Raw genomic sequence first — 16,141 nt, 5'->3', positions numbered from 1 at the left:
CTAAAAATCTTGTAAAATCAAAGCATTTTTATGTTTGACTAAAATTATAGAGAAAAATACTAAAATTTGTAACGTAAAGTGAATATACTGTAAAAATATAATTAAGAAAGAATCTAATGAAGAAAGAATCTAATAATACTTAGTTAGTACCGTAATTATTATTATTTTATAATATAAATTTGGTCAAATTTAAAAAAAATTGACTCTTTAAGATTCTTGGAATGACTTACAATTTACGATGGAGGGAGTACTTATTATGATGTTCTTTATTTCGGGACTAATCTTGCATCGGCACCACAGACTCTGTACATTTCGCGAGCTGGAAAAAAAAGGGACATACTCCTCCGACGTCTACGACTCTACGTGATGGCATATGCAATAAATCATGCATGCAGAAACGCTCGGTGTACCGTGTACGTACGTCGTCCGCGCGTCTTGATCGGTGTTCCACCTACTTCCACTGGTCTTTCTTTACAGCGCCGCAGCAGCCCATGGACGCGTTGGGCTCATTCGGAACCAACGCGCGGGTAATTTGCTTCACCGATGGAACCCCGATCCGATTCGCCGGCCAGCGTCAAACGCAGCACCAGGACTACTCTGCTTCCGGAGTTCCGGTCCAGACCGGCGTACGCGAAAGAAACACAGCATCGGAATCTGTGCGCACCGCCTCATCGCGTGCACGGCGAGTTCTCGCCATCATGCTCATGCATGCTCGTTTTGTGACGAAAACCTGTCGCCTGTTTCATCGACGGGGCCAAAAGACAAGCACATGCTACGGATATATTACAATCGATTCCGGACCGAAACAAAAGCGTTTCCGGATAACTTCTGAGACGTACAGGACGGGCGAAGACAACGTTACGATTCAGAGGTCAGAGCGAGCATCCACCACCATACCCATCATCAATCGTTTCTGGGCTGGCTGCGTTGGTTGCATCTGGCTGAAGCTGTTTTGAATGGACACGGCCCCGCGATTTGTGCTGTTAGTTAGCAGCATGTTAATTAGGTTCCGGCCTCCAATCCAAGTTTTGTCTACTACTCCGTACTTGTAGTCCTCCACTTGAGCAGCTAGGTTCGTTTTACTTGAGGCCCGGCCCACCGTGAAAACGAGGTGTCATGCATGCAGATAGGCTGGTCCCCTGTTACCAGCTGCAGGTTCGTGCGAACTGTGAACATGGACATGTGACCTTGACCTATCGCAGCAGCACGTGTAGGACGGTATGGTACGATACGATATCTCTGTTACACAAAGGCAATGCAAAAGCTAGCCTTGACATGGTCCTTTCTTGTTCTGTTCCCCCTCCATGCGTGCACCCGCCACCTGCTCTTTCACGGGAAGCATGCATGCAAATGCATACTCCAAAGTTTAAGACGTCTCCGTTGCATTCCATGGAGTCATTGTTTTTTTTAGAATTACACACACAGACACACAGTACAACAAAACATACATTGGGGCCTTGTTTAGTTCACCCTGAAAACCAAAAAGTTTTTAAGATTTCCCGTCACATCGAATCTTGTGGCACATGCATGAAACATTAAATATAGACGAAAACAAAAACTAATTACACAGTAGCGAAATTCAAAAAAAATTCGCATCTAAACAAGGCCTGGGTGTGTATTAACTATCAACTTTACTAAGCTACGGAGTACTCGTATAAGATAATCACAGTGTTCAGCAAAGGGGACAATGGTGGCGGTGAGAGATGATGGCATGTGCCCTATCCCTATCCACCACCTGCTGGCTGCTGCAAATGGAGAGGAAGGAAGGAAAGGGAGGTGTTAGCAGGGACGCCAAAGGCCACGGAAGACGTTTTTTCTTCCTCTTTTGCATAGGTGGTGCAGGTGGAAAGAACTTGTAACGTTGATGATGTGAGGTTGACTACGGTCATGGCTTGGGGGATGCTTCTTTATTACCCACAACTTAATTAAGCCAAGCCAAGGCTTATAAATCCAGCTTATATAAGATCAAGCGGTCAATAAAGATCTCAATAAGCCAGCCTATGATTAATATATACTTTGGATGCATGGATTTTTAGGAATTGACACACAACAATTTTACATTAAGATAATTAAAATCTATACCTAATAATAAATTATGAAAATTTCAGTCCACCATATCTTTATATGTTCACTGTCCGTATAAATATATGACTATATAGGACTATGTTTCTCTTGTTCGAATCTGGTTTTTTTATTATTTTTAACTTATTTTTTATTTATGGCACAAGAACTCCTGGTCCCATAGGGTTAGCGGGAAAAAAGAAAGTTATGGGCTGAATCTAACTCGAAGGGCTAACACGAGTTTAAACCAAATTTAAACCGAAACAAGCGAACAGTTAGATTCAACTAAAATAAAAAATAGAGCTCGACCAAAATTATCTTTATTCTAATAAGAAAAGATATAGTTACTTCAAAGAAAAAAAGTCACGGACACCACGGGGGGAGGGGGAGCGACTCTTTTAGACCCAAGGTACGCAACACCTATGAGCCAGAGAGAAAAAATAAAGTAAAGACGAAAACAAAAATAAAGATCCAATCCAAACTTAGGTAATCATGCTGAACTCGGACAGAACACTGGTGATTGGCAAAAAAAAGTAAAGACAAAAACAAAAAAAAAGATCCAATCTAAACTCAGTCAATCACGGTGAATGAACTCGGACAGAACACTGGTGATTGGCCGCACGAAAAAATGGGTGCCAGAAATTTTGGCTTTCTATTATTAAGGGGAGTAGATTACGAATCTAGAGTTCAGTTCCTGATCCTATATGTTTTGGAATCGAACTCCATATCATGCCAGAAGCTATTCTAACTTATTGGAGTATGGGCTATATATATGTCTGGATAGAAGAAACTCTTTATCTGGTAGCTAAAGAGAGACGGAACAAAAAAGGATGGACGGAAAAAAACTTGGAAATTTTACCTCTTTAGTATTAAAGTACAAATACAGATAGGAGAAGAAGAAGAAGAAGAAGAAGAAGAAGAAGAACTATAGATTAGGACTTTGATTTTTCTTTTGCCTCTGATTGACATCTAACTAAATAAAGAAAGCGGAGCAAAATAAAGAACGTAATTCTTATCCTTTTCTATTTAACTATTAAGAGTTCTTTTTAGAATACTTAGGATGTGAGGAATCTATTTATATTAAGACTCCTCCTCTGTATTGGTTTAGACGCAAGTTATTCTAAGTTATATGAGCACTTGTTATATATATAAGACTACATAAAAGAAACTCTCCATCATTCGGTAGTTAGAGGAAGACAAAAAAAATGGATGGACGAAAAAAAGAGCATAAAATTTTTCCTATTTATTATTAGATATAGATTATATATAATTAGGTAATAGAGATATAAATATAGATTTGATAGTTTTTTTTCTCTCGTTGCAACGCACGAGTATTTTTGCTAGTGATAACCTATAAGAGAAAACTGAAACAAACAACACTTCAATATTGTTCTAGTCTAGTTTATTTCAGGTTTTGCCTTAGAATTATTAGCTGTCTTCTTAACTAGAGTACGTACGTTAGTACTTAGGTTAGTTTTGCAATTCTGCATGTCCACGTTTCCATACGATCGATCGTTTTCATCACGATGAATAAAAGACGGATGGGTGAAACTGTGTGTAGCGAGGACCTGGCTGCAGTTGTGGGGTGGCGCCGTGGCGGTGTCCGGCGGTCCCGGGTCCCGTAGAGGATCGATGGAGCAGCTGTCCCCGCGCTGGCCTCCCCTCTCCTTCCTTGGAGACGTCGGTTCCGCTGCCAGACGGGTCCCCCCCGGGAGCGACACGGCCATGCATATGCATGTGAGCCTCTGCCTGCCTGCCTGCTCTGTGCGCTGGCGATGCGGCGGTGTGAGGGCGACGCGCAGCGACCGACACGAGCGCGCTGCGCCGCGCAAGCCCCCGGCCCCGGGCGCGGGCGGTCCGAGTCCTACCGACAGATCGATCCATCGATCTGCCGTCGCCGTCGCCGTCGTGGCGCAGCCGCGAGCGCTCCCGCCCGTCCGTCCGCCACCGCCATATGTGTGCATGAACCCCCGGGGGCCCCAGCCAGCTGCCAGCCTGCCCGTGGTCGACTTCTTCTATTCTAATCCACACGCCGCCGCTCCCCTTCATTCGATGATCTGCTTCCGGTCTGGAGATATGATCGGAGCGCGCCGACGGGATAGGATAGGATAGGAGCGCAGGAGCGGATCTCACCGCCGTCGTCTTCCGCGGCGTGGGCCGGTGGCGCCCGGCCGGTCGCCACCAGCGCAAGTTGCCGTGGTATCCGCGGCTGCTGTGGTCCGCGCGCGCGTCGACGAGAGTGATCATCACTCATGATGTCGTTCCGGCGGTTGTGCTGTGCGGACGGACGGATGCGCGTCGTACGTGTGTGGTTTTTGTGTACGAGTGCTGCTGTCGCTCGAGGCTGCAGGGACCGTGTCCCCTGTCTCCCCTCCCCTCTCCTCTCGCCCCGCCTGGACGCCTGGACCGCGCAAACCGTGCTCGAGTAGCACCAGTGCTTTCAAATGCCAATGCCATGGGCACCACACTGCCTGAGGGCCGAACTCAGGATATCTGGCCGGGACCGTCGTAGCGGGAAGCCGGGAACAGCGGAAGAACCGAGGAAGTGCCATGGCCCATTTGGCCATGGTGGTACTGGTGCAGTGGTGGAGTAAATGCTGACCGGTCCAGAGTCCAAGCGGGAAAGGAAGACGAGAGCACCCATGGGCTGGGATGTTGGAACATGGAAGCGGATCCGGGCCTCAATGCAGCCCACTACTGGTCCGCTTCAAGTACATGTCTGGGTTGGGTCGTTGGGATGGTCACGACTCACGACGTCCCCGTGCTGCTCGCTGCCGAGTGCCGCGACAGGCACCGACGCTGGCTCTGCTCACGCAGTCACGCCTCACGCGCACCTGCCCCCTCGGCCCTCGCCTCGCGCAATCCGAGCGGAGCAATCCCCCGTGCCCCCCGCACTGGTTAGGCCCAAGCATCCTCCTCAGCCGGCGGCGGCACTCGGCAGCTGCTGGAGATGGCGTTGGCGGGGGCGGCTGCGATGCCGGGGCTGTGGGCGCTGCTGCTCCCCTTCCTCGCCGTCGCGACCTGCCTCGACGTTCCTTCCCGCGGTAATGCACTACGCAGTAATGACTCGCTTGTCCGAAACAAACAGCCTATTATTGCCACATTCCGGTGGAGCGAGCTAGGGTTACTATCACTTGTCTAATTAGGCCACTCGCAGTAACCTCTGCCATGGCGCTGTACTCCGGCTACTCCGGCTTTGGTCAGTTAAGAGTAGCTCAACTGCTTAAATTATGCGGTGTCCATGAAGGCGTGAAGCAATAACATCACCCATGTCCATGTGACGTTTACTCCCTTGTCCCTTCAGCTCTGAAGCACCAGCATGGCACAGGTTGCAGTTAAAGTTTCTGATTGGGGGCATAGGGCAGAAGTTTGTGATTGGATTGCTGGATTCAACCATGCGCGTCCAAGACCAGCCTGATAATATTGCTGCAGCAGTGCTGTTGAATGCTAAATGACTTGAATGGATCTCCAATTAGCTAATTTCTATGAGGCATTCTGGTACCAACTAGATAATTTCATCAACCATAACCGTAAGGCCCTGACTACTTTGGACTAAATTGAATGGAAACCAGACACCCATCAGGTTATTAACATCTGTTGAAGGGATTCTGAAACACCAGTGCTGCAGCAAACTAGTCAAATGCATGTCCCACAAGTGCATGTTCTCGTTTCACATACCTATTAATTTTTAGGGCATGGATTACTAGTTTATTGCACAAAAGCACATGATTTTACCATACTACCTTTGGCTCACAGTGAAGTTGGCTATAAATCATATGCTCATTTCACTAAAGCATCATATTCAAATTGCAGGGTGCTATTGGACTGGGTGCCAAAGTAAATGGTTTGGAGTATGCGCTGCTCGCCACTTCTTGGATTCTCAGTCAGATGATTGTGACGGTCTTTGTGTGGAGTCAAAAAGCCATCCATGCCTTCCACTCCACACACATTTCTATTGTTGCAAACCAGGTCTATACATTGGTTTTACTACATTCAGACAACAAAAATGACTATTGTTGCTAACCAGGTCTATACATTGGTTTTAACAGCCAACGAAAATGACTATAGCACTATGTTAGTTTGCTTGAATCATGTATGGACACGGAACTTAATACTAATACCTAATCTTTAGCATAAGTAGTTTCAGAGTACACATTCTTTTAAATTGTCACTGTACCATTTAAATAAAATACTCTAGCATTCTGATACAGATTTTTGATTGTGCATTCTGAAGGACAGGAATCCCAAAGGTAACAAACAAGTGTGGACACTGCAAGAGCAAGCTGGATTTTGGCAAAGAGTTTATATGCTGCTCAGATTGCTCTGATCCAACCGTTATGGACAAGAATAGCAAACTGGGTTACTGCAAAAGTGGTGCTGACTTAACAATGCAAATAAAACCAGAAGGTGTATTTTCACCACTAAGTCTACAAGACAAGGCTCAATTGCAGTTTGATAGCTTTTACTGCATGCACATGTATTTTTAATCATTTACTAACTAAAGAGATATCTGGTACTATAACATTAATAAGGCTATTAATAATTAAGATGGAAGGGGGAAAGCAAAAGGCTTCTGCAAGGGAATAAAATACTCTTGCTTGGTTTAATTGATGCCTGGAATATTCAGTATATCTTAAGTCATCTGTTGACAAATAATCCTGCAAAAGGCTCATGTATTATCATACATTCATAAATAATATTAGTTCAAAATACAAGGTGGATTTTGATCATTCTTGTGTAAACACTAAACTGACTATACTGTCCAATATCTTTAGTTTGTAAGACAACAATGTTCTACATCTTGTATTGCAAGATTTTGAAAATACTGGTACAAAGCAGGATGGCTCTTAAGAACAGGAAATGTTTGTAACTGTTAAACAGAGCATATGCCTTAACTTGTCTGATGTATTCTAAAATTTTCCTCAGCTGGTGTAATTAATGCTTATATTTATTTTCAAAGGTCATTCAAGTGTTTTTAGCATAATTCACTGTTTCAGCATTTAGTCTGCACTTTGTCTTTGCAGTGGTTTCATGCTCTTATTGCTATCCAAGGCCCTATTCCCCTTCATTCCTTTAGTAATCTTTCTACTCTGTATTCCTCATCCTGAATATATGTTACATGCAGAAACTTTTCACTGGGTTGCTGGCCCATGGATGACGTGCTCCTCTCCATGTGATGGTGGCTATCGATATCGTGATGTTGCTTGTTATGGAAACCTGGATGATAACACAATCAAACACTACCCTGTGGATGATGCAAACTGTTCGGCAAATGAAATGGTACTTCGAACTATTCAATTTCAGTTGTTTGTACCTTAACGGAAACCTGTCTATTGCATACTTTGTGTCACTCACAAAGCATATTCATTATTTAGTTTATTACAGTCACTTCCTATGTCTATTGATATCAAAACAACCAAAAAACAATGTTTGCTATAAGGTTTAGTCTGGTTACTGAAAAATCACCCATGTTGGAGCAGACGCAGAACGGAAATAGTACTGCAACAACGATTATGTCAGATTAGTTAGATTGATACAAATTATGGTAAGCATGAATCATAGCAATCTGCAAAAAAAAAAAAGTTATTTTTTCATCATCACACGAATATCAAATAAACAACTGTTCCAAATGCCTGGTCAGTGTTAACCAGAAACTATATATATATTTTGGATTAAGATCGGCTATCTGGTGGGGGGGTTCAGGATTGGTCTTTGACCTCTCCCATTTATCCCCCTTTTTCTTCTTCTTAATGAATTGACGCAGCTCCTGCGTCGTTCGAGAAAAAAAAAGATCGGCTATCTGAAATCCTCAAATATTTGACGTATAACTGACCTCCTAAGCTTCAGAAGCAGAATATGATGTACATAATTATCTCTTCGTTACATGCTGTGTTAACTGTTAAGGATATTAAGTATGAAGAACATGAACCCTAGACTCTAGAGATAATTCGAGAAAAATGAATCTCTAGAGATATCATATTTCGTTCTCGGATGTATCAGTAAATTTGGTTTCTCATTGTTGAATGCTTTTTTATTTGACTGACAGCCTGCAAGACAGGAGGCATGTAATCAGCAGAGCTGTAGTGATTCTGAGATGACACAGTCAGTGAATCCCAAGAAAAGTGGAATGTCTGGTTGGTTGGTAGCGTTGGTTGTTATCCTAGGTCTCAGTGCAGCTGCTGGCATTGCATTTACGAGCTACACTTACTACGTGAGGTACACACAAATCTTTCCATAGAATTACATTAACTGTTTGCTGTTCTCTGTTGTGGATTTTTGGTGTTTCTTTTATGACCGTCAGAGATTATTTGCATGCACTCTACATATAGTCCAAAGATAGTGCACAAATGTTAGATAGCAGTAGCACGATTTTTTGGTTTGGATTTCCAACATGGAATTAAATGGTGAACTATATGTAGTTTTGATTGCATTATCAAACATTTTTGTTCTTTTGGGAAGTCAAGATTAATTGTTGGTGCAATCTGGTCTACAGTTCCTGAAAGAAAATTTTCTGCATATTTCCAAAGAACATTCTAATGTACTTGTTAATATATATGGAGTCACTGGTGTAGGTGGGTCTAGTGTTATTCGGGTTCTAAAACTCTTTTTATTCTTCTTGATGTAATGGTACCCAACTCTCTTACACATTATAGGAAGAAATATGAAGCCATTGATTGGCACTACTTTTGTTACTTGGTAACCTTGTGAGAGCTTATGCTCTTGCATTGGTAGGATGGTTGTTTTTTTTATTGATATTGGCAAATCGTGATACATGCTTTCACGTTTCAACTCATGTGCCAACTCTTTCCCTTCATCCTTTTGTTGGTATTGACAGGAGAACCTCAGGGACGAGTGGTTTTGTGTATGTCATGATGGAAGCTTATTCGTGAGGATTGAGAGGAACGTTTTCCTGTAAACCTGTGAGCAATCAAGACTGTAGAAAATCACTGGAGTTGGAGACAACCAGTTTGTTCATTCTTTGTGTGCTGTTTTTTTCGTCAGAAATGGTTGCCATCTCTTTCTGCTGATTCATGTGCCGCCGAGGGACTGCCCCGGGTGTAACTTGGGAGTCTAGCACACATCTGTCTTGCCAAGGCTGTGTGAATCTGTCAGTCAGGATGTGTTGATTGACTGACCTAACTGTGACGTGCTAATGCGTTATGAATTCTAGCATCCTGTTACATACGCATGCCAAAACTAGCGGCGGTGAACTAATTTTCAGGTTGACATACAATATTTTCTGCAATTTTCTCAGAAGGAACCACTAAAATTTTATTAGTTCTTCAGTTTGCGAGGGAACCGACGTCCAAATTATTCTAGTCATAGCTGCTTGTAAATAAACATACAAAGGAGTTAACGAAAGGAATGTACCCCTTTCCAAAATAAATCACTTCTGATAATAACATTAGGTCAAACTATCTTTTTTTTAGAATTAAGTCAAACTATCTTATTTGACCACCTTTATAGGAAAATGATAACAACATCTATGACACTGTATCTAGTGATACTAATTTGGTGTAATTAATGTTGATACTCTTTTCTATTAATTTGGTTAGGTTTAATGTAGTTTGACTTGACAAAGTTGTTTTGATTTGGGACGGAAGGAGTGTAGGCCAAATATAGAGTCGAGCGCTTCATTTTCAGCATGATCGTTTGGGCTTTGAGGTAACGATGGGAGACGATCACGAGCCTAATTAGATCTTGTTAGGTTTAGTGGGATTGAACGTTGCTCATTCAAGGTTCACGTTAACTTTGGGCTATGCACTAAGGATGAGCCAAGCCCAACTAGGTCTTGTTAGGTTTTGTGGAGATTGAAAAGGATCAAGGTGATTAAAGGTGGTTTGGCTCGTGCCATCTTCTACAAGCTAAATTTTGGTCACCAAATTGGTTGTCATGTTTTCACCCACTAAAATGAACTAAGGTGGCTAGAAAAGGAAGGTTACAAAGCTAAAGTTTGACATCCAACCAAATTGTCGTCAAAGTTGCTCAAAGTAACTAAAATTTGGCTTGGTTACCTTTGACAATGGAACAAGTACACTTTAAAACCTTGCAGATCAAAGTCTTTATGATCGCCTCCAATACCTTTGTGATGGGGTTAACGAAACATGGCTTTAGCATGATATCGCAAAATCAAAATCCCTAAATACAAGGAGTTTAAAGGCAAAATCCCAATCTCCAAAGTGTATACTAATTCTAGCTAAAACCTGCCTTTTGGAGATTGGTTAATGGATTTAGATATTTATTAGGGTTATATGGGATTTGAAGATCCACTTCCATTTTCAGATTAGGTAATTAAGAGCATCTCCAATAGTTTTGCATTTGAGGTTTGCATTCTTGTAATTTACCAAAATTATGGAAATGAGATATCCAACAATTTTGCATTTGTGTTTTGCGATTTGGGCAACTTGGCAAATGAGGGAGGGAACTTGGCATAAATGTAAGGTCGCGGGCCGCTTGACAAACGACGATCGAGCGCTCCTCCCACGCTACTCCCGCGCGTGGGGGACTCTTCGCGCCGTATATAGTCCGTCTGGTACTTTGGCGGGACAGGAACTTCCTCCTCCGTGCCGCCGTTGTGTGCCGCAAGGGTTCGCGCCGTCGTTCTTTGGTGAAGTCGATTGCGCCGTCCTTCTGTGCCGCAAGACATCGCAAGGTACTCCATATATGATCCTTTTCGAAGAAGAAACGCGCGCGACCAAAAGCGCGGGACCAGATACGGCGCGGAAGAAAAGTCGCGGCAAATACGGTTGGGTCCACAATTTTGATTTTTGCCAAGTCAATTATACCAAACTTCTAGAGATGGCCTTTTTTCCACTTGCCATACGTTTTGAGAGTTGGCAAACTACAACAAATGGCAAATAAAAAATGCCAAACTGTTGGAGATGCTCAGTTTTATTAGGGTTAGCATTGGGATTTGGAGATTTAGTTCTTTAGAGAGAAAGCCACAGGTTGGTTGATTGGTGGTGAAGGTGCTAGGTCAGTAGGACAAATGGATATAGAGTGACTTATGAAAAAGGTTAAAGAAGATAGATTTACATGGTGGCAGGTTTGAAGACAGGAACAAAACATGGAAGGAAGAGGCCAATCAATGTTGCCATGAGCAAAGCTAAAAAAGATGGCTTAAGAAGAAGATGTAGGTGCTAGATCACTTCATCATGGATATCTTAGGGTCTAAGATCGACCATAGGTAGGGATTAAAAACCAATAAGAAAAGACCCTTAACCATATTTTCATATTTTATCATTGAGATTGAGACTTGGTATCAAAATAGCCAAGAATGAAGACAAAATGGGAGTATAGAATCTGACCTCACAAAATAACAAAAAAACTGAAAACTTAAGAACCAAAATGACAAAAATATTTCACCTACCTCTTGTCCCGTTCCATATTTATATATAAAAAAGTATAGAAACAGACGAGATCGATGAAAACAATCCTATCCTTTTTCAAGAGCATCTCTATTTTTTTTGTCAAGCCCACAATCTAAATTTTCATTTAAATAGTTATTAATAAAGTTTGTTCTTTGTATCTTTGTACTTTTCAATAGTTTCTCTATATCCTATGAATACTCTAAAAAGTTATTTTTATTCTTTATTTTTGGCTAATGAGAAATTCAAAATAAAGAATAGTAATATTTATATTTAGAGATGAGTTGGGAAATGAGAATGAGTTGTATTTTGTGGCAGTCACAGCTCACAAGTGAGCTACTTTTTTTGTCAAACATTTTTTTTTCAAAACAACTTCATAGGTAAAGCTTTTTTTCTTCTCATTTCACAAAGACATGAGTTAGAATAAAATTGAAAAAAGTAGCTTATCTTAACTTTCTCTCCTATTTCTTTCTTCCATTTATATATGAAGTTGCCAAATAATTTTTTAAAATAATTTAGTTTTATTTAAAAAGTTGCTTATGAAGCTCTGTATTGGAAAAAGAGGGGCCTAAGGGACCCGGGCTGGTGTGACGACGGAGATAAAAAATGCCGTAGAAGAAAGGAAAAGAACAGAGATATCGCCGACGCTTTCGGCCTTCGCCGAGTCTCACGCCGAATCCCCCCCTTTCTTGCAGTCAACTTCAAGAGCCCAAGGCCCCAATTTCCCCTCGAGGTTGGGATTTTGTGGGATTCGCCATGCTCGAGCCGCAGCGCGTTCATCGCGACGCCGACAGCGATCTCCCCGACACCGTGACCTCCCCACTTCTCGCGCACCCACCGTCGCCTGATGAGCCTTCGCCTGCGACCGTTGGCTCACCGGAGATAACCGACGAGGAGATCGACGCCGCGTCCGCCGCCTGCTGCCGCATCTGCCTCGAGTCCGACTCTGAGCCTGGTGAGCACTCGCCACCAATTGACTGCCCGTGTTCCTTACCCTTTTCATTTTTAGTAAGTTGGTGCGCAAAGCAAAAGATCGTCGGTCCGTGCAACATTGGTTCAGCGTCTACGTTTGTCGTGTGTCACTGGATCATGGATGCTGCTGTCGCCGTTGGATTGTATGTTTGGATCGTTTGCTAGGGCCACATAGTCACTTTGGAACTCTGATAATCGCCAAAGCGTTAGAGGATCTTGGCCTCTTGGGTGTTAATGTTGCAGAGAAATTATTAGTCTTCGAGGTTTTCCTGTGGCTATGTTGGTGATTGATGTTGCGTCTCTTGGTTTTGGCGCAGGTGATGAGCTAATATCTCCATGTATGTGCAAGGGAACACAGCAGTTCGTGCATCGCTCCTGCCTTGACCATTGGAGGTCTGTTAAGGTAACACCTAGCATTTGTTATCTGCGTACATTTTTCTGTTGCAAATTGCTTTTCTTATTACCTTATGTCAAAATTCAAGTCCCCTAGCATCGGACAAGGAGCACAATGTTCTTATCAGGAGTAAATTTCTGGTTAACAGAAGTTCTTAATCAACCCTTATCGGCAACGCAGTGAATATCCTAATATATGTAATATTGTTGGGTTTTGATCTTTCGTGGGTAAACTGCCTATGCCAATTCAATCATAATATACTTGCTAGTTACTGATATACATTGTGTGGTGAAGCATAGTAGCCCTAAGTTCTATTTTCTTAAAATATCTCCTCAGGAAGGATCTGCCTTTTCACACTGCACAACATGCAAGGCGCAATTCCATCTACGGGTTGAATGTCTGGAGGATGACATTTGTCGTAGAATGAAGTTCCGGTTGTTTGTTGCAAGAGATGTTATCGCTATATTCCTTGTTATACAAGCTGTGAGATTACCTTTTCCTCTTATTGCACTATATATTGTTCTTTATTATTCATAGTCATCTGTCATTAGTTATAGACTGCGGACAGCTTGCATATATTATTTCTTTGGGTAAAAGCTTAGTGAACCAGGTGACTACAGCATGCGTGCATTTTGATGTGCACCTCATTTGCTCCTCTATGCTTTTTCAGACCATCGCAGCCATAGGTGGTATGGCATTTTTTTTGGATAAAGATGGAAGCTTCAGAAACAAATTTTCTGATGATTGGGAGCGGTTTCTGTCAAAGCATCCAGTGCCCTTTTACTACTGTGTTGGTATGCATTCTCTTCTTTAGTTGCACTTTCAATTGTTATGAAGATTAAGATAGCTGGATAATGACTAGTGGCTGGGTGCTAAATAGTAAATACATATACCATATAGACTGTATGCATGCATCAGTTTGTTTGAGTCTGTTTAATCAGAATCACTGAGACATCTCTTGCTTTGCTGCTGACCCATGAACATTGACCTACAAGGCCTCAAGTTCTTCTGTTTATACATTGAAAATAAAATTGCGTAGTTATTCAAATTCAGATATGTAATTTGACATCGTATTAACGCTGCCTTTTCTGGCTCTCCCTAGCTTAAACAATCATAACATTCCAGATTGCGGTTTTTACAGTTCTGTTTCAAGTACAAGATGCTAATATCTCCTCCTATTGGATCAGCTACTGATATTTTTCCCATATAAATTTGGTTCAGGTGTGGTTGCTTTCTTTGTACTGGTTGGATTTATTGGGCTAATATTACACCTCTCCTCTTACAACAACAACGATCCGTGCTTGGTTGGATCCCGTGACTGTTGCTTTGGGTGGGGTCTAGTGGACTTACCAGCTTCAATGGAAGCCTGTTTTGCTTTCGCCGTCATATTTGTTATCATGTTGGCCATCCTTGGAGTTGCATATGGGTTCTTTGCGGCAACTGTGGCCATCCAGAGGATCTGGCAGCGGCACTACCATATACTTACCAAGAAGGAGCTGACAAAGGCAAGTTCACCGGCTTATAAATTAAAGTGTTTGCACTCATCATTTGTTCTGAGCCAGGGAAAGAGAGTAATAAATATTATTGTTTTTGTGTTTGGTGACACGCAGGAATATGTGGTGGAGGACCTTCCTGGGGGTTACACACCGCCAAAGATGGACCCAGAGCATGAGCAGCGCTTGAAGGTGTTGCAGCTCTTGTAGCTTGCACTTTTGCAAGTGATGGACATGAAGTTGTCGCATCTTTTTGTTGCATGTTTCTACTTTTGCATGATGTGTGTGTATATATATTAGTTCGGATAACCATGTGTTCTAGTGACGAAGTCCATGTAATTAAAAATACAAATATAGAACCACGATTGGCAGGTGGGGAATCACATACAGCTCTAGTGAGGTTGACTTTGGGGATATATATCGGTACATATACTACGTGATATCTTTTTACCGCTATACGTGATTTGTCGAGGAACAATGCAAGTTAAATTGACTTTCCCTGGTGAACAATGCCTGTTTCGCCTCTTACTTGCGGCCGAGACGAGAAGATACAATGGTGATGCTCATTGTATCGATTATTGAAATGTTTATTTCCTTTTTTTTTTGCTTTTCATTGCCTTTGACGCCTCAGTGTCTCATCCCTTTGTATCTAGTCATGTTGTATATATTTCACCTAGACAAATCACTGTACTAGCTCTGCATACTAACATAACGACGATTGGTGGCGGTAGCCTTGTTTGCATGCTTGAGAAGTCATTGTTGAAAGTACCGTTTGCTGATTTATTGTGTGAGAAAAACAATGCTAAATAGCTGGTTGATTTGGCTGATAAGCTCAAACATCTTTTGAAGATGTGGGAAGGATGTTATACCTTTTCCTCTTGGTTATTGGATAGTATAAGAAGTCAATTAGGGGCAGGTTTTTTTTTGCAATTCAATTAGGGACAAGGTTTACGTACGTGTTTGTAAAGGTTGAATGTGCATGCATGAAACAACGGTGCGCCGCTTTCGTTTGTGGTTGGTATGCACTGAACTGCAGTGCAGCACGGCAGATGACCGCTCGATTTGCCAAGGTCGAGCAACATATCAATAATCTATCCCTATATTTGCATGGCCGCAACAGATCAATAATCTATATTTGCATGGCTGAGCTTTGGTATAGTGGCATATAAAGATGTGCAACGGGCCGGCACGGGCCCAACACGGCACGGCCCATTAAGGTACGGACCCACATGGCCCGCGTGCCGCCGTGCCGTGCCTTCACAGGACACCGTGCCTAGCTAACGGCCCAGGCACGGTCCGTGGGCCGTTTTTCGTGCCGTGCCAGCCCGTTTGGCACGCGGCCCAGCAGGTCTTCGGGTCAGCTCGCAGCCCACACCACTAATTTGACAAAGCAGTTTGAATGTTAAATTTTAAAATACCAGATTTCATCACAGGAAACACAGATAGAGCAAATAAACAAGATGTACCCAAAATGAACTCCATGAGCTGTCTGCAATGCCGCCTCATTAAAAACCTTTCTAGGTAAAACTCACACCTCGTGAGATAAAACCCTAGAAAGGAAAAGAGTACGGCTAGCTCATGAAAATATTCAATCATCAAAGTTTCAAGTATCAAAGTTATTACAAGCCAACATTCAAATGTTTTTAATGTCTCTCATCTCACTGCCTAAATCATCTTAGGTCTTTGAAGCCTCTGTTACTTCGGCTTCTTCATCAAGGAACTGGTTCTTCATGTAGTCTTCTAACTCTTTGTCCACCACAGTGTGCTGTCCATGCTCCTCGCCAAGCTCCCAGTCCTTGGTGCAGATCAGCATCTCTATAGTGTCGGCGCCCAAACGCCGTCGTCGCTCCTCA

General features: G+C 42.6%; 2 protein-coding genes across 2 annotated transcripts; both read left to right on the top strand.

Moving 5' to 3' along the window:
• LOC8054371 (thrombospondin type-1 domain-containing protein 4) lies at positions 4,808–9,307 on the top strand. The gene is made up of 6 exons (XM_002458101.2): positions 4,808–5,105; positions 5,875–6,030; positions 6,301–6,468; positions 7,187–7,341; positions 8,108–8,277; positions 8,897–9,307. The coding sequence occupies exons 1-6, from the start codon at positions 5,012–5,014 to the stop codon at positions 8,949–8,951; spliced, it is 798 nt and encodes a 265-aa protein (XP_002458146.1). The 5' UTR covers positions 4,808–5,011; the 3' UTR covers positions 8,952–9,307.
• On the top strand, positions 12,022–14,872 carry LOC8054370. The gene is made up of 6 exons (XM_002458100.2): positions 12,022–12,384; positions 12,719–12,804; positions 13,132–13,278; positions 13,466–13,589; positions 14,017–14,300; positions 14,406–14,872. The coding sequence occupies exons 1-6, from the start codon at positions 12,186–12,188 to the stop codon at positions 14,496–14,498; spliced, it is 933 nt and encodes a 310-aa protein (XP_002458145.1). The 5' UTR covers positions 12,022–12,185; the 3' UTR covers positions 14,499–14,872.

This window comes from Sorghum bicolor, chromosome 3, assembly GCF_000003195.3.
Source record: "Sorghum bicolor cultivar BTx623 chromosome 3, Sorghum_bicolor_NCBIv3, whole genome shotgun sequence".
NCBI classification, from domain to species: domain Eukaryota; kingdom Viridiplantae; phylum Streptophyta; class Magnoliopsida; order Poales; family Poaceae; genus Sorghum; species Sorghum bicolor.
The sequence above is the reverse complement of the archived record's forward strand: the minus strand, read 5'-3'. Positions and strand labels throughout refer to the sequence as shown.